This window comes from Varanus komodoensis, unplaced genomic scaffold (assembly GCF_004798865.1).
Source record: "Varanus komodoensis strain SLA01 unplaced genomic scaffold, ASM479886v1 scaffold9, whole genome shotgun sequence".
In the NCBI taxonomy this organism is placed as follows: Eukaryota; Metazoa; Chordata; class Lepidosauria; order Squamata; family Varanidae; genus Varanus; species Varanus komodoensis.
Window position 1 is genome coordinate 33,059,013 of NW_025336598.1, and position 18,538 is coordinate 33,077,550.

General features: G+C 53.6%; 1 protein-coding gene across 1 annotated transcript; it reads right to left on the minus strand.

Moving 5' to 3' along the window:
- Positions 1–2,756: 2,756 nt before the first annotated feature.
- TBR1 (T-box brain transcription factor 1) lies at positions 2,757–14,101 on the minus strand. The gene is made up of 8 exons (XM_044418317.1): positions 13,963–14,101; positions 13,778–13,902; positions 13,116–13,696; positions 11,657–11,811; positions 11,143–11,264; positions 10,312–10,470; positions 9,114–9,175; positions 2,757–3,717 (listed from the first exon to the last, which is right to left on the minus strand). The coding sequence occupies exons 1-8, from the start codon at positions 14,099–14,101 to the stop codon at positions 2,757–2,759; spliced, it is 2,304 nt and encodes a 767-aa protein (XP_044274252.1).
- Positions 14,102–18,538: the final 4,437 nt, after the last annotated feature.

Genomic DNA, 18,538 nt, shown 5'->3' on the forward strand with positions numbered 1-18,538 from the left:
TGCCTTGACAGTTCAGTCCAGCCCATCCCTACTCACTATCAATCCTACTAATTACACTGACATTTAAGCCCTTGCGAGGGGGCAGAGGATCACATCCTTGGGCTGAATCGTTCTGCTGTTCTTTATTGGTCCTAAACCCACACATTGGACAAAATTCAGGAAGAGGCACATGGAACTGTCCTTGGATTTGGTGATGGGCAGCTATGTGCAAACTCCAATATACTTACTACCACATTGCAAATTCAATGCTTTCTTAGCGTTGGACTGCGAACTCCACTAATTTACTAAACTGGGAAACAACTAATGTTATTACCAGATTGCACCTGTCATGAAAGGTTTATTCATTGGCTTCTGTGCCAGGTCGACCATCCTGGACCATCTGTGTTCTGGCACTTTAAAAACTGTGATCCTAATCATGTCTTTGGGAATGAAAGGAACTTACTTGTGAGTGCATACATAAAAAAATCCAGATGCAAAATAGTCGAGATGCAGCCACAGTGAGGAACTATCCTATCTCTTTTGATGCATGTTTGCTTGGAAGAAAGTCTCCCTGAATTCAGTGGGATTTATTCCAGAGTAAGTGTGTATATAAAGTTAAAGCCCCAGTGATTTCAGTAGGAGAGAAAACTGAACACCTCTCTGCACCCATAAGGAAGTAAATCCTATTGATCCTAATGTGAAGTCAATATGTCTAGGACTGAGCTGTAAGCTGACTGGATTGTATTCAAAGTTACTGTGTGTCTTCCCCTAGGAAGTCCCACAGATAAAGTCGATTCACGCATGCATTTCCAATTGAGAAATTATCTCATGTTTGGCAAGGGTTCTTGATTGCAAACTCCACTAAAAAGGTAAGACTCACACAGTGACCATGCATTAAATGTCCATTAATTTCATTGGGAACTAAGCATTGCCTTGCTCATACTTATGTAATAAGACGTTTAACTTTGGGAGAATCCTGGCCAAAGGCAACAATTTCTAAATTCATTTAGAACTGAAGTGACAAGCCATGAATCCATAAACTCCTAAAGCAAAGATCGGGGTTCTATCTAACTTTAAGTCCCATTTATTTTGATGACCCTACTCTAAATTGTACTAATAAATAAAATCCACAGAATCAAGTCCTTGTACTTTCAGTGAAGCCTACTTTTATTAAAATGTGAACTGAATTTTTACTGAATTGAATGTAATCTCTTTATTTTGTTGTCAAGCCTAACTTGACTGATTTTATTTTTATAGTTTTAACTTATCACTTCTGTTATAAACACATTGGAAAATAAGTGATAACTGTAAGAAAATTAATACATACATAAATTTTATCCAAGTATTTAATACAGAGGTGGATGTGCACATTGAACATATAGCTGAAAGGAGGGCAAAAAAAAGGGGGGGGTTACAGCTCAGTCTTATCCGTATCTGCTTAGAGGTAAGCCCCACTGGTTGTAATAAGGCTTAGTCCCATAAGTGGATAAAGGCGTGAAGCCTTCAATACCTGAAATGTTAGTTCGGTAAACCCTCACACCATTGCATATCCATCCACTGGAAAGTGGATGAATCCTATTTTAAATCATCTTTTTAAAAATGCCTTGGAAAAGGGAGATAAAAATTAGTACACATTCCATTATCATCCACCCTATTTTCATCCAAGTGCAGGAAGAAACATGGAGACAGAGTGTATTTAGTTGGTCAGTTGCCACCTATTGGCAATCTGATTTTAAACCATGTTTATGCAGAAGTAACACCAATAAGAGCACAATCCCATCCATGTTTACATAGAAAAAAGTCTTACAACTCCCAGCATAGCTGCCTTGCACTTCATAAATATGTTTAGGATTGTAGTCTTCAACAAAATGAACAGGCACTGGGGTATGGGGAGACACTGTGAGAATCCAAAACAAGTATGTTTTGAAGTTTGTTCATGCCACACAAAATGTTTGCCCAGCTTCAATGCAGAATATTTGCAACTTTAGGGTTCCATTTCCAATTCATTAACTGCCCGATCCTAAGTATCAGTGTAATTCACTAAGATGTCCCACTGAATTTGATCAGGCTTACGCCTAACTAAACGGCTGCCAGTGGGTGAACACTGGGTGACTTACTTTTAAATAAATGCACATGGGCTTTTGCTGCAAGTACATTCACTCAGAAGGGAGTCCTGCTGAACTTAATGGGACTTCTGCCCAAGCAAATCTGTGCATAACCCATGTTCGCCCTACAGGAATACATATAAAGGAGTGAGGCATCCCTGTGAGTGCATGCACCAGTTCACATGGGATGCCTAAAGTGAGGGAGAAGTAGATCATCTGAGTTAAGGAAATGCCAGTATTCCATTATGTCCTTTTAGGATCTAGGCCCCAGAAATAGCATCCTAGGTTTTGGTTAGGGGGAAACAATGAAATTGGAAATGCTTACCATTGTGAGAAGGGGCCAAGGAAAAAGAGAGAGAGAGAGATGGGAAAGGTGGGAGTGACATGATTTTCGCCATTCGTTTTGGGTGCAAACTGCTCCATTTACCTCCCAGCTGCTGCTAAGGTGGGTTTAGAATAGCTATACAATTTCTGTGCGAGAGTGAAAGGCAGAGACTGCAATGCGCGGGGTGGGTTCCGGGCCTGCAGAAAAAACGGGGGACGGGGGAGAGAGAGGCCCGAGGGGATCGCGCAGCGGGGCTCGACCTCTGGCGCAGCGCCAAGCAAGGGCCGCCCGGCCGGCCGGCGGGAGGGCCACAGGGGGCCCGGGGGCTCCCGCCGCGGCCGGCCTCTCTAGCTGTGCGAGTAGAAGCCGTAGTAGCCGATGTCCTTGGCGCAGGTCTTGTCGCAGTCCCTGGGCGCCAGGGCGGGCTCGCTCTTCAGCGGCGACGAGCTCTCGGAGGCCGGGGTGCCGGCCGGGGAGAGGCGCCTGCGCTTGGCCTGCTCGTAAATCCCAGAGTCGGTGGAGTCGATGGACTTGATGGACGAGGGCGTCTCGATCCAGGTCGACTCGGACAAGTCCTTGGGAGGCTTGGAGTCCTCGGGCGGCTGCCCGGCGGCGGGCGGCGGCGGCGGCGCCACCAGCGGCGAGCGCTCGGGGGGCGCCAGGCCGTCGGGCTCCTCGCTGCCGCCGGCCCCGGCGGGCAAGTAGGGGTGTCCCCCGGCGCGGGCGCCGCCGCCGCCGCCGCCGCCGCCGTTGGGCCAGCACGACAGCGACTTGGCGCAGTACTGGGGCGGGCTGCGCGCGCCCCAGCCCGACGGGTCCGGGTAGTAGCCGAGCGGGCGGGCGGTGCAGCCGGCCGCCTGCAGGGGGAGCGCCTTGACGCCGGCGGCCGCGTACGACAGCAGGGTGGCGGCGTTTCCCGCCAAGTCGCCGGCCGGGTCGTAGGCCGAGGCGGCGGCGGCGGCGGCGAAGTCCAGCCGGTTGTTGGCGGGCGTGACGAACCAGCGCTGCGGCGAGGGCGCGCCGGGCTCCTCGGCCTGCTGCGGGGAGAGCAGCCCGTTGGGGTGGGGCACGCCGCGCTCGGGCCCCGGCCCGCCCGGCCCCACGCCGGCCCCGCCGCCCGCGCCCGGGTGGTGGTGGTGGTGGTGGTGGAAGCCGCGCGACTTGGCGTAGTTGCTGACGAACTGGTCCTGCAGGAAGGAGCCCGCCGCCGCCGCCGCCATGGCGTAGCGGGCGCCCGGCACGATCTGCGAGCGCGGGGAGTCGTTGGGCGACGGGGTCAGGCGGTCCATGTCGCAGCCCGTGTAGATCCTGGCGGGGAGACAAGGAGAGGGCGGGTGTGGCTCGCTGGCTGGCTGGCTGGCTGGGCGAGCAGGCGCGGCGGGGCAGGGGCCGCCCTTCCTCCCCGCCACCCCCCCCCCGCGGGAGGCCCAGCCTGGCCAGAAAGCCCACCTCACGGGGTTGTTGTGTGGGCAAACGAGGACACGAACGCTGCCATTGACTCTGTACACCATCCCCCTTTCTGCCATTCAATATGCTATTTTCTCGTTTCTGGGGACTCAAAGATGCATGGGCAACCTGTGGCTTGCAAAATGGCTTGGCCTATAAGTCCCATGAATTGGCTTGGCCAGGGTGGCTAGGCCTGACGGGAGTTTTAGGCTCTCAGGGATGCGTTGCTTGCTCACCCCGATTTAGGCTATGCTCTGCCAAGTAACGGAGAAGTGGGAGTGTGCTGACCTCCTTCCATATTTTAGTATTTGGTGATCTCAATATAACCAGATCAGCCAAAGACCAGCACAGGGTAACCTGCTGGTGAAGGGGATCCAGAACAACCAATGCCTGCTTGTGCCACTTTTCTTCATTTAACATCAGGATAACAGCTGACGTCTTTTCCCCAGCAGTAATAGGCACAAAGAAAATTGCTCCTTTTCTGGTCTTGCAAAGATGTAAGAACCCGGACTGCACAAGAAAAATGTGATTAAACTTAATCTTATAGCTGTCTAAATTCTGCTGTAATGTTTTAAAAAGTCATTTTGGGAGCTGCCCCCTCCCACCCTAAATCTTACTTCCTTGTCTTTAATGATTTGGGGAAACTGTTCATGGAAAATTTGGAACTGGGCAAATAGGGACCATCGATAAAGAAGGAAATCTGGCAAAGTCTTCAGGAGAGAACCATAGTTGAGTCAAGGGTATCTTTAGACTTTACAAACTGAACCCCTGGGGAGAGCTTTGCATCTACAAAATCAACATGCGTATCCCTAGGACCAAAAGGAGAGCAAAAACTAAAACCGAAAGTGGCAGTGAGAGGCTGCAGCAGTTGATAAAACAGGAAACATGCGCCCATCATAAGGATAGGTTAGCAGAAGATGGGTTGTGCAGCAAACCAAGCTCTATCCTTTGCAGGTGCAGGAAATTACAGTAATGAGGAGGGAGGCCAACAATCTAAGCTCTCCATGTCTGGATTGCTATTCTGGAGGTTTTACTAAATCCAGGAGCCTGAAAACAGTCTGAACAATTATAACATCTCTGGAATTGACCTGTATTATAGCACTATGAAATTCCAGAATTTAGACCCTGAACACACCAAGATTGTAGTCCTGAACACAAGTACTGGATGAATAAGCCTGACTGAGCTTAATGGGACCTACTCTTCAGTAAACATGCTTTGGATTGCAGTGTGCATCTGTGGAAGGGGTGAGCCCAGAAAGAGGGTCAATAGAGGCAAGGGATACCAGTACAAATTCAATAGGGATTAGAGAATGTTGCCTATTTTGAGGGCCCTTCTAGAAAGACAATCCCAGTTTTCTGATTCCAAACAACCCCAAGCTTCAAAGTGCACCGTTTCTCATTTCAAAGCATCACCATGTGACAGCACAAGAAAGACCCCAGGTTTCACAGCACTGCTGCTTCTCAACATCTCCTTGGTGTTGGACTTTGAGAAGGCACAGGGCAGTTAAAAGGGTAGACAGAGAGGTAGAAAGGGATTCAGAGGATTTATCGAACGGAAAACAAGCCTGTGTTCCTGCCTGGTGCATCTAAAGAAACAGGATCAGCCAAGAGACATTCAAAGGTCTTGGGGACACAGAACAGAATCTAGAATCTCCCATCGAAAGGCTACATTTCTGACAGGTTAAATCAGCGGAGCCCTGCAAAGTGAGAAGCCCAAAGCTTCAGACAAGGCAGCGCACCTGGCAATCAAGAGAAAAAGAGGATCGCTGCCTGGCTTGGAGCCCAGAATCCAAGCAAGGGAGGCCTCGCCTGCTTGAGAACTAACTCGGGCAAGTCAGCCTTGGATTATGTCAAGCACACACAATTTGTTTTAAAAGGCTGCCTTTTTCAAGGCACGACAGAGAATTCAACTGCTGCTTAAATAAGACAGCAAGCCTAAATGCTCCAAAATGAACAATGGGGAAGCTTAAGAACGAGGGTGGGTTTTATTTTAAGCCTATTCATCCTCCAAAGAGTAAGTCTGACAGTAGAGCCAATCAATGCCCCAGCCCAAAGATGCTGCACAGGTGCCTCTGAGTCCATTTGTCACAAGCAGCCAGTGAAGCAGCCTTGAACATTGCTGCTGAACAGGGCAATGGCTATGGTCTTCAAGTGCCATTTTAGGGCGGCGTGAGGGCAGTCCAGGCAAGGCTTCCTTTGCTTCTCTCACCGTCATGAGAGGGAGGAAATGGCATTTTGCACCATAGCGTGGGTCGCAGAAGCAAGTGAAAAAGAATCCCACTGGTTGCTCAGCCGAGTTTGCTCTGTGCCTCCCACAACACGATTGCAGTAATGAGGGGCAAAGGCTTACACTGATTAATTCCACGAAGGTGCCCTTTTTCCCCTCTCCTCTGGGTGACCTTTCGGAGCTTCTTGTAGCGATCAGAACTGTTTACATTACACACTGCTATGAGTAGGTTACTTCCAGAAATTAACTAGGCATTGGAAGCTGGGGCAGGATATAAAAGGGAAGGAGAATGTACCTTTTTCTTCAGTCGCCCAGAATGAACGTACCAAGGGGTGCATGGAGCGCGTTGCGGAAGAAGGAGCCCCTGCTGAATCTAGCTGCGGTGTGGCATGCCTAGAGCCTGGCACGGAGGGCAGCGAGCCTTCCGTGGCATGTACCTCCGTGGCAAAGAAGCATCCGTGTACACATTCTGGGCCAGAATTGAGTTTCGGGGAACCATTGGCTCACTCCAAAATTTATCATCAGACCAATGCATTTCAAGAAAGGGTACCAATTCCTCTTGACTAGACCCGTATGTATCAAGCCAAGTGTGCACTCCTTTAAAAGGGGCATGAGGACAATGCCCTAAAGTGAGCGCCTTCTTGAGGAGTTGGACTACAGCTCCCATCATCTCCATGACTCAGTGATGAAAGCACTTGTCATCAAACACCTCTGGAGGGCACTGCTAAGTTTGCGGGCTCCACTGAATGCGAAAGGGTCCCTTTCACATCCCCGTCATTGCTGGCAGGTGCAGGTTCCAGAAGAAGCCTTTGCAGAGCTACAGAGCTACTTGTCTCTCGGCAAAGGCCGAGGGCTACCGAGACAGTGAAAAGACTCATTCAGGGTCTGCCTCATTTTTCTGTTGTGCCACGGACACCTTGGTGCTACCAGGCAACTCTTCTACACTAACTCACCGTCCTTTGCACATTCATCCAGGAGTGAAGCAGACTGGATGCTTGAGGAATTACCTCCGGGCACATAGTCACCTGGGCATGTGCTGCATCCCTTCAAAACCAACTGCCTGAACTTGCTAAGAGCCTAAGAGGCTTTTCCCTCTCTTCCCTCTCGGAGCGTCGGCACTAAAGCTGTGCCATGCCTATTTCCGATGGAGAAAAAGCCGGAGAGGGGAGAGGGGGCACACAACGGTCCCAGGCATTCTCCAGGTAAGGGTGCAGCAGGCTGACGTGAGGAGCAGATTTCTTCTAAGACAGATTTAGTTATTGGAAACCTAGAGTTTGAGTGAAGCCTCTGGTAACATCCTTGAGGAAAATCGAAAGCACAGCCTAAATTGACAACTGGAGGCAAAGCTGGAGCTCCTTGGAGGAGCCAGGGGAAAAGACGTGTCAAAGGGAAGTTCTAGAGCGGGTCTTTGTTCTTTGGGAACTGGCGTGCTCAGAAGCCCATGCAGCAGTTCACACAGTTTCAGTCTGGGGACAGGGGGCTGGACATGGTTGCAATGCCTCATTTTGAAACAGCCTATATTCTTAGGGGTACAATGTGAGGAGAGGACTACACACTTCTGGTGAGAGAAAATGCTGGTTCTGACTAGTCAACTGGAGCTCCCCACATCTGCAACTTTTGTCAGTTTCTTTACTTCGGCTTTGAAAAATAGTACCCTAATTGCTTAAAGGATTGCGGGCCATCAGCCCAATCATGAACCACTGTTCATAGGCAGGACGTTAGACAGCAAAACGTCAGGAACATTGCAGTAAACCTGCCAGCCTACAGATATTGACCGGCCGACACTGTGGTGTAGCAAGATTCAGACTCAGGTGGTCTGGGTTCTAGTCCCCTCTTGGCCATGGAGCCAACTGGGTGACTTTGGGGCAGGCACAGCCTCTCAAGCCAACCCACCTCACAGGGTGGTTGTTGTGGGAGGAAGATTAAGACCAGGAGAGAGAGAATGATGCAAGCTACTTTGAGCTGGCTATAAGAAAAAAACAGGATATAAATCAAATAAATAAATAAACTCCCATTAGCCCTGGCCACCAGTAATGGCAGTGCTGCTGGGAGTTCTAACAACTTCTGGGGAGTTGCACCCCTGTTTTAAAGCGAGGAGGAAGCAATTTATCAGCAGGACATAGGTGTGTTTGCTCTCTAGTGGGTCCCATTCTAATAGGACTTGTTCCCGAGAAAATGAGATTCGGATAACCTGCACTGCCGCCCTGATACCCGTAATAATCCTCTACATTACAATGGCCTGAAATGCTACCACCACAAATAATATTATGATAATTCACGTCAATATTTAGGATCAATGTGGTGTAGTGTAGACAGCTGGGGACAGGGGAACCTTGCACTATGCATCTATGAATGATCTGCTGCTCTGTGACCTTCCTCGCAGGATGGTTGTGAGGATTAGATGGGCTTTCCTCTTGTGTACCCTCCCCGGAGAAAGGGGAAGAGGCAAAGATGCTGGGGACAGGCATCTCTTCTTCTCCTTCTCAAAGCCACGAAGAGCCACATTCCTCCTTCCTCCCCACTCCCCAAATTTGAGCTGCCTGCCTCCTCTTCTGCAAACCTACGAAGAGGCACAGAGTGCCCTACCCAGCCAACACACAGAACTGAAGTCAGCTTCCAAAAGCACCACTCTCACGACTAGGAATCCAATAAGCAAGGCAGGTGAAAGCTACCCCTGCCCGTTTCCCCTTCGCTCACAGATGGCCAGCTTGACTCGACTCGTGTGTATCCACCACCCAGAGCTGCACTGCAGACCCCTCGGCCAGCCTCTCCCAGGCCCTGTGCTTAGGCTGCACGCCCTGGCTCCCTGCTAGAGCAGAGGCCTTCGCGCTCATGTAGCCGCCATGGACAGGCGGGGGCACAGAGGGACCAGCAGGGCCTGATCTCAGCCACTCTCTTCCGGTCCTCTTTGGAAGGCACAGGGCAGCCGCCAATGCAGCATCCTTGCCCAGGGGCCTCGCAGGCTCATCCCGATCATCTCTAACACTTCCAGTGCTATCCGCGAATAAAAGACTGGGTCGCTTCGACTTACGTGTCGTAGTTGTCTCGGAAGCCTTTCGCAAAGGGATTGTGATCTATCTTCAGCTGCGTGATCTGCGGAGGAGAGGGACAGAGTCACTAATCCGTCCTTGGTCAGCAGTCCTGCAGGGCGGTCCCCAGAAGCCCTCCAGCCCCAGCTGGGTGCAAATGCTTCAGCTTAACCTGCCAACGCGTTTCTTTGCGACCTAGTGCGGACCCTCTTTGTTTGCCCTCTATTTCCGCCTGGCAGCGGCTCCAGACCAGTCGGAACAACGCCTCGATCCTACGTAGGGCACAGTGGGACTGTCGCCCCAGCAACTCTGCACAGGATCTTTCAGCCCGGGTGGTGAACCGGGTGGCTATTCTGACCAAACCTGTAGACAGAAGTACGGAGTTTGCAGTCCTGTGCGCGTTTCCCCGGGAGGCTGTTCATCTGACTGACATGCATAGGGAAGCTCTGCTCAGCCCTGAAAGCAGGCCAGCAGCGCAAGCCTAGCCAGATCTACTCAGGAGCAGCTTTCACTGCATTCGGTGGCTCTTACTCCTGGTCAAACAGACACGGGGCTGCAGCCTGAAAGACTGTCATTTGCAGCCGGTCAGTTCTGGAAAAAACGGCCAGGCGGTTTCCCAGCGGGTTATGGAGGCAGCTAGGCAAAAACGGAGCGGGTTGGTGCGCTTGTGGTGCTAAAACGCGGTACTTCAAATGCTGTTAAGCACATTACTTTAAATACATGTCTAGCAACTCGGACTTAGTTGCGCCTTTACTCCAGAGGAGGCTCAGGGCTGTGATGATCAGGAACGGCCCACATATACGCACAGACCCCGGTCTACTCGAGCGCAAAGAAAAGGCATGAAGGGGCGGGAAGTTCCTAGACACACGCTGAAAGTAGAAGTATTTTGGGCCGCGTGTGCACACACGCGCGGGGCCCTTCCAATGTGGGAAACGGACCGGCTCCCTCAAGAGGCGGAGCGGCATCTGTGCCCGCGGCAGGGGAAACCTTGCGCCCGCACGCCCGGAAAGCGGCGTGAGACTCGCGCACTGCTTCCTGGCCGCCGCCGCCGGGGAAGCCGCGCTCGAGGGACGGGCCGGCGAAAGGGCCCGCGGCGCCGCGCTCCCCGGGGCCCGCGCCCCCCGCAGAGCCTCCCCGCGCGCCCCGCCGCCCCCCAGCCGCGCGGGAGCGACGCGCGCAGCGGACGGGCGAGCGCTTTACATCGGTGTTCTGGTAGGCGGTGACCGCGATGAACTGCGTCTCCGGGAACGTGAAGGTCTGCACCCTGCCGGGCTGGCTGGTGTCTTCCGTGCCGTCCTCGTTCACCTCCACCACGTGCAGGCGCGGCTGGTACTTGTGCAGCGACTGCAGGACCACCATCTGGGCGCGGCGCGGCGCGGCGCCGAGGGGAGAGAAGCAGAGGTTAGGCGCGGCGGCGGGCCGGGCCGGGGCCAGGCGACCGGCGCTGGGCGGCAGGGCCGGGCAAGAGGCGCGGATCCCCGCACCTCCGCCCGCCAGCCGGGCCGGGCATCCAGCGCCTCTCCCGGGCGCACTCTCGGCGAGACACGGCGGGAGGCAGCCCCGGCCCTCTTTGTTCTCCCGCATCCCGCTGAGGGTTGGCAATGCTACCTGGATCACGCCCGCAATATATTTTCTTATTATTGTTCTTGTTATGGTCTTATAACTGTTCTTAAAACATGGATCAGGACTCCATTTGATGTGGCGTTATTTCTTAAAGCCAAAACCCCCCGCCGCCACCCGGAATCAAATCAGATCGATTTCGTTTCTGTTCAGACGCTGAACAGGAGGAAAAATGGACCTGAGGACAGGACCCTTTAGCGGGTCTGCTGGATTTGGTTCCTTGGCGGGATATATATATCGGGCGGCCCAAAGGACTAGATTTCTTCTTCCATGTGGAGAAGAGATCCACTCCTTTGGGCCGCCCGATCCACACACACGGTCTCCTCGAAGCTAACGGGGGCGATAGGAACATACATCGAAGCCGCGGCTCGGCTGCGAAGAGAAACGAGCGCTTTCCGGGCGCCGACTGACCTGCCCGTTGTTGTTGGACGCGCCTTTATTGTTGGTCAGTTTCAGTTTCCCAAAGGAGATTTCCTGGCGCATCCAATGGGCTCCTGTATTGGGCGAGTCCGGGTGCATATAGACTCGATTCCCTGAAGATGAGACACATTCACACGACCACGTTTGAAAACAACCAACCACCCAAACAGAAAATCGGGAAAAAGACGACGACGACAGTAAATCCCTTTGGATTTTCCCCGTGCTAGTGGCGGCGGAAGGTCCGCCGTCATGTATGTGCGTAGGTATGTGTGTAGGTATTAAAAATCCAACCGGGGAAAGACTAGGATGAATGAAAGGGGGGGGGGGGCTTCCACGCTGCCCTGCCTCGCCGGCCCTCGCAGCTTTCCCCCTCCTTTTGTGCAGCCGCGTCGGTCTGAGCCAGGCCACCACGGTCCTAATTAACCCTTCTCACCTAAGCAAAGCGCGCGTGTGTCTGCGCGCGGGGGGGGGGGGGGCTGAACGTGTTAATTGGTCAAGGGCTTGCCTTGTACATTGGTGTCCGCTTTTCCGCAAGGAACCCATTTGCCGCCTTGAAATCTCCAGTGGTTTGGATCGGCCAGGATGACATCCACAAAAATATTGTAATGGGCCGTGGGGTCCAGACCAGAAATATTGAAGCTTAGGAAAGGGAACATTCGCCTGTTTTGAGAAAGAAAGAACGAAAGAAAAAGAGTTGGGAGGTTTTTTGCTTTGCTTTTTTAAGGGGAAAATTAGTGTTGTTAGAAACAAAATCAGCCGGGGGAAAGAAACCCCGTGCCGCTAGGATGTTCCTGGGCGAGCTGCCTTTCGGATCTTGCTGTTCGCCTTTAGCGGGTTCTTCTCGTGCCGAAGGGCGCAGGAAAAGCGTCGGGTCGAACGGCGCTCGCCGCGTTTTGTCTCCCGCCGGATCGAGCTGCGGGCAGCCCGCTCCGGCTTCGCGCTTCGCTGCAAGGCTAAGCAGGCTCCCAGTTCCGGCTGGGCGATCCGGCTGAAATGGTGCTTCCGAGGAAGCCGGGCTGAGGGCGCCCGCCGCTCCCAGAGCCGCAGCGGCCTTTCTGATCTCGTCCCAAAGCAGCCTCCGCGGGAGCAAAGCGCGGCGAGCGCAGCGGAACCTCCGTCAAGTCCTTCTCCGCGCCACGCAGGCGAGGCGGCGCAACGGGCGAGGCGGCCGCCCGCGAGGGGCCCTGGGCACGGCGAGGAACCCGCTGCCGCCGGGCTCTGATGTCGCTCCTGGTCGGCGCAAGCCGCCTCTCGGGGTCGCCCAAGGAAGCGACGGGAGGAAGGGGAGAGGAGCTCCCCGGGCGCCAGGAAGTGCGGTGGAAGTCCTAAAGGCGCTCAGCATAAGACTAGCACCGCTACCAAGAACGCTCATTTCGAATGTTGCTAACCATAATTCAGAAGTAGGGAAGAAAAGGAATAATTTGGAAGAAAAGGGACCCCCCCCGCACACACACAATTATGGTCTGTACTCTTGGTTTTGAAAACCACGGAAGAGGGAGGTTAATTCGGAAATAGTCAAAGACCTAAAAAGAAAAGGAAAGGAAAAAGGGGAAAGAAAGGAAAAAGGGAAAAGAGAGGGAGAAAAAGAAAACACTTTTTGTCTGGCTCTTAAACTAGAAAAAAGAGCAGTCGCAGGTGCGAACTCTTCCACTGGTTCCTGGTTTGGAGGAGTTGTCCAAAAACAAACCAAACAGAAGGGAGAAGAAAAGTCGGAAAAAGAAAATGTGTGTGTGGGGCGGGGGAGCAGATCAAGTCAGAAGAAAATCCTGCTCCGAGCCGACCGTCCTCCCGCGGAAGGGCAAGCCGTCCTGAGCATGAGTTCGCGGGGCTTTCTCTGCTCCACCGCCCGCCCGCCCATCCATCCAGCCATCCATCGGTCCTCCGCCCGCCCGCCCGCCCGCCGCGGAGTTGCGCCCGCCGGGCGTCCTTCCGTTCCGCGCCGCCGCCGCCGCCGCGCCGCTTACCTGCCTTGCTTGGTTATGATCATCTCGGTCTGGTGGCGGTGGAACTTCAGCCACAGCGGCCTGTTGCAGAGGTAGACCTGCGCCTTGCCCGGGACGAGTCCGGCTTGCGCGGACGGGAACTGGTAGAAGGGCGAGCCCTGGTACGAGTGGCCGTACTGCTGCGGGTACGGGTAGCCGGCGGCCGGGTAGCCCTGCGGCGCCGAGTTGGAGAGCAGGCTATTGTAGGCTCCGTTGGCGATGACCGGGTGGTGCGCCATGTAGCGGCCGGGGCTGGCGATGGAGAAGGCGGCGGCGTGGTTGTGCTGGCCCGGGTAGGGGAACATGCTGGCGGCGGCGGCGGCGGCGGCGGCGGCGGCGGCGGCCGGGGGAGCAGAGGCGGCGGCCGGGGGAGGCTGGCCCGGCGAGGCTGTGGCCGCCGCGGGCGACGAGAGCAGGTAGCGATCCGCCGCGGCCGCGGCCGCCGCCGCTGCTGCTGCTGCTGCCGCTGCCGCAGCCGCGGCCGCTCCATCGAAGGCGGGACGGAGCTGCTCCTGGCCGCCGCCGCCGTCCAAGACGACGGGCGAGAGTTTGGCGCGCTGCTGCTGCTGCTGCTGCTGCTGCTGCTGCGGCGGCGGCTGCGGCGGCGGCGGCGGCGGCTGCTGCGGCGGCGGCGGCGGCTGGGCGTCCCCTGGCGGGTCCTTGGAGTCAGGGAAATTGTCTGCCTCGGCCTGATTCGTCATCCCCCCCCTGGCGAGTTTTTTCAGAGGTGAACTCCTCTCCAGGTTGTCAGCGCTCGCCGAGAGGATGGCGGCGGCGGCGGCGGCGGCGGCGGCGGCGGGGTGGTGATGGTGGTGATGATGGTGGTGATGATGCTCGTGCAAGGCAAGCTCGGAGCCGCCCGTGGCAGGCGGGTAGGTGCCGCCGCCGCCGCCGCCGCCGCCGCTCACATGGAGAAATTTCTTGGAGAGCATCATCGACGGAGGCGACAGACAATGCTCCAGCTGCATCGCCCCGGCCCAGCCTGCGCCCTGCCCAAGGCAAACCCGGCGGTGGCTCTCTTTTGGGGGCGGGCGGGCGGGCGGGCGGGGGAGATGTGGTGTGGGGTGATTTTTGTTGTTGCGGCTGTTTTTCTCCCTCTTTGCTTACGGCCACCGGCCCATTATCCCGGGACCCCTCGCCGGCGAGGTATCCGAAGGAGCTTCTCCCACCACCCAAGGCTGGTCCCAAACTGAAGCCACGATTCCCTCCCGGCCGCCCCCCCCCCGCGCCACAACCACCCTCCCCGGGAGAAGAGATTGGCCAATTGACACCGTGCAGCAATCAGCAAAGCCACACTTTTGATCTCCGTGCTTGCCGAGCTCATGAAACGGCTCCTGCCATTGGTTAACCGCTGACAGTAATTTAATTAGATAGACATTAATTAGGATAATCACCTGGCTCCCGGTCGCGACGATCGAGGCAAATGGATGGATGAGGATTATATGCATATATATGTATATATGCACACATCTATATGTACATATTATGGGGGGTGTTAAAGAAAAAAAAACCATGAGAGATTATTTGAGTTTGCCAGGCGGACTTATTCTTGTGTGAGACCTTTTTTTTGGGGTGGGGGGGGGTGAGACGGGAAAAGAAATTAAGGACACCGTACTGAGATGCTCGCCCGCTTTCTCTCTCTGTCTCACTCCCTCGCCAGTCGCCGAGTGCCAGTGATCCAGGAAGCCAAAGGAGGAACGGGGCCGACGCTCCCCGCCCCATCCTCCAGGCAGGCCGCCTCTCCAGCAGGCAGGCGTACCCCTGAGCGCACTACCTCGGGCTTGCCCAGCCCGGAGGCGACAGGAGCCCTTTACCTCTGGGGCCGCTCCACGGCCCGCCTAGCCTAAGATACACTCAGAGCAGATTTCCAGGAAGCGGCCGGACAGGCGACACGACCCCGAGTTAACGCGCTGTTACCACGGGCGTGAATGTCAGCGGCGCAAGATGCCAGTGGCGGACCTTCCTTCGCTGCTGGAGTGGGGGGGGGGGGGAGAGAGAGAGAGAGAGAGAGAGAGGTGCTGTTTCTGCTTTCCGTGTCATTCCCCCCTGCCCAAAACTTACGCTGGTTTCCCACATCTCTAAAAGTAAGGGCATCTCTGGGCATGTACGGAGAGGAAGAGCTGCCTCTTTCTCCACCCCCGTAGACACGAGGTATTCCTTCCTTTCAGTTCTGAAATAATCATAAGCTCAAGTGGCTTAATGTGTTTTGCCTTGATGTTTACGGCGTCTTTGGTAAATAAATATTTCATCCGCTCGCAGGCATGCGGGGGAAATTATCAGAGAAAACCAGCGGACAAGACCTCCATCTAGTCAAATAGCCAGATTTTTTCTCCCCCCCCCCTTTTCTCCTGCTTGTGTTCCTTGCGTTTTGAATATTTCTCTCTCACACACATGGAGATCTGTTCTGTGATAAGAAGGAGGTTGTCACAAGTAATTACCTGAATTTCGTAGGAATAAATTAACACGCTGTTAAGAATCAGAGAAAAGAGGTAGCAGGGCTGAGTTTTCTAAAACACACCTTTTAACAAGGATGGGTTTTTACAAGCGTAGCCGAAAAACCCTTCGAAGGCCCGTTGCTTTCAACAAGGAGAGACTCGCTTTGAAACATGCGGACCGAGCTGGGATTCACGGGGTCTCAGGAGCGGGGCGGACTGGCCTCCCCCAACCGGGTGCCCCCCGGATGCTTTGACCCCCACCCCCCGCTTCAAGTGTCCCCGACCAATGGCCGGGGCTGATGGGAGCTGCGCTCCGAAACACCTGGAGAATGCCAGGCTCGGCAAGGCTGTCTGCCCTTGCATGTGCTTAGCATTCTTTCCAGCTTGGACGTTGCTCTAATTTGCCTGGATTGTGTCCAGGCGCTCTAATTAGACGGGGATGCAGATTAGACCCTAAAACTAAAAGGACGCGCCTCTGTCACTAGAGCGAGGAGGCGCTGCCACGGCGATCGAATCCCGCCGCTCCGACGGCGCGAGGCAGCGAATTCCTCCGGCGGCGCAGAACTGTGCTCCGCTTACTCTGCGGGCACGAGGACGGCCCCTGATTGGCTCGCCGTTCCGCCAATCGCACGGCGGCAGCTCGGGCCGGGCGAAGGCTGCGCCCGCGGGCCCGCCGTCCCGCACAGCGGCGCCTGAGAGCGGGGCCCGATGGCGGGCGAAGCCGAGCCTGGCGCGGCCCCTCTTCCTTCAGGCGCGTCCTTTGCCGTGCCGATTGCCTCCCACCGGAGCGCTCTCCAGGCAGGGCACAGCGCGGCGCGGCGCGGGGCTCGGTGAATTCCAGCAGCCACAGGAACCTGTACGACACGCGACTTCTGCGTTTCAAAAAGTTTCTCCAGGTTTGATTATATTCTCCCACCCCCACCCGCTCGCTCACTCCCAACCCCATCCCGCCCCCCTCCCCCAAATTTCTGGAAGAACACATTCCATTGCAAAGAAAAACGCGGAAGGATTGTCATTGCAATACAATATTATTAAAAAAACAACCACCACCACATCGGAGTTCCAGGTCCTTGTGCGTCCTTGTCCACTTAAACTTTGGCATCTCGTGCCACGTATGAAGCTTCTGAGATGCCACAGTCCTGGCCCAAATCACATTAAACTGATGGTGAAGTGGGGCTGAGGCTCTGGAAAGAACCTGCATGGTGCCATTGGCGTCCCTTCAGCAGAAGGCAGCCTAGGCAAAGGCGCTAAGAACTATTAAAGCAATCCAGCATCTTGTAGCGCTTTCGTTAGGAAAGCGGAGCCACACTTCTGGTCCACCACGCAGGTCAGTTTCTGCCTTAGAAAATTAATGGGCACAAAACGGACAGGAAAAGCAGCAGCAGTCACAGACCCGTGAGGGAAATTTCAGTTTCCTGAAGAATGCTACTGTAGTCAGCCAGTAAAGCTGCCATATTGCTGCAAGAAAAGTTTCAATGGGAAACTCCAACGGGAAGCAGCTGAGTTGGAATTAATTAATAAATTCCTTGAGGGTTGTTCTATTAGTCTGTTTTGGCAAACGCTTAATGCCACAATTTATTTGTTTGTCTTTAGGACTGTGCAAGCAAGACACTTCGCTATTAGCAAAATGTCATACTCAGACTGGAGGTGGTTTACTTGACGCAGGAAGTACTTGGTCCCATTTTTATTGGATGTTTTTATTGTCTTCACTGTGAAGTGGGTTGTCCCTATTCTGATGCAGCCATTTGAACTCTGTATCAGTATAAGATCTACTGAGTGCAATCTTTTGCATTTGCCCTTTTGATTCCACTTTGTAAGCCCTGTGTTTCTCCCTGTGCTCTTCTCAAGTACTACTAGTTTAAGCGTCACATAATCAGGCTTCAACTGGTGTGTTGCTACTCACAACTTGTTGGACACTTGACATTGGCTGGGTCATGTAAGCAGTACCACAAGTATTCTTTAGGGAGGAGGAAAAAGCAAAGAAAGAGGAGAGATCTAGATGTGAATGCACACACATTTGTAATATTGATAAAAACAATTTTGTTTTTCCTTCTTGGATCTTTAAGTAACTTTTATAATCCAATTCCTAACCCTGACTGCTCTCTAGAAGGCCAGATACTGAAGATGAAACTCAAATACTTTGGCCACCTAACGAGAAGGAAGGACTCCCTGGAGAAGAGCCTCATGATGGGAACAATAGATGGCAAAAGAAGGGGACTGCAGAGAATGAGGTGGCTGGATGGAATCGCTGAAGGAATCGGTGTGAGCCTAAGCAGACTCCAGGGGATGGTGGAGGACAGGAAGGCCTGGAGGAATGTTGTCCATGGGGTCACGATGGGTCGGACACAACTTCACAACTAACAACAACAAAAATGTCCAATTGGAGTTAATGGTGAGTCTTGGGACTTAAAATATCCAAAAGCATCACCTTGCATCCTGCACACCACAGGAGGATAGGCTGGACATGCACATGGTGGGCATGTCGTGAGCAGATCTGACTGGAGCCAGGGGTCAGACTAGATGGCTTGGGAGACCCCTTCTGACTTGCTCTGTTTCTATGTTTCTGCTTTCTGTGATTCTAGGGCTGCCTTTTAAAGGCCAGAATTAACATTGATTAACTATCTTTTGGTCAGGGCTCCAGATATTTTGGACCTAAACTTTCAGCATCCCTGACTGTTGCTATGTTGACAGGAGCTTTGGTAGTTGAGATCCAAAACAACTGAAGTTCTGTCTTCTGTCCACCCCTGCCTTAAATCCACTGAAACCTTCTTTTTCCTGATTTAGTTATTTGGATAGTCTAGAAATCGCAGTTATAGATTATAAAAACATTTACTTTCTCACTCTCACAGATAAGGAACAGAAGATGGGGAGCCATTTGGGAATACAGATGAAGTGTGTGTTTGAGTTAAAGACTGAGTTTAGTGGTCAATCCATCTTATGTATCTACACAGTGCTAATTATTAATCACTT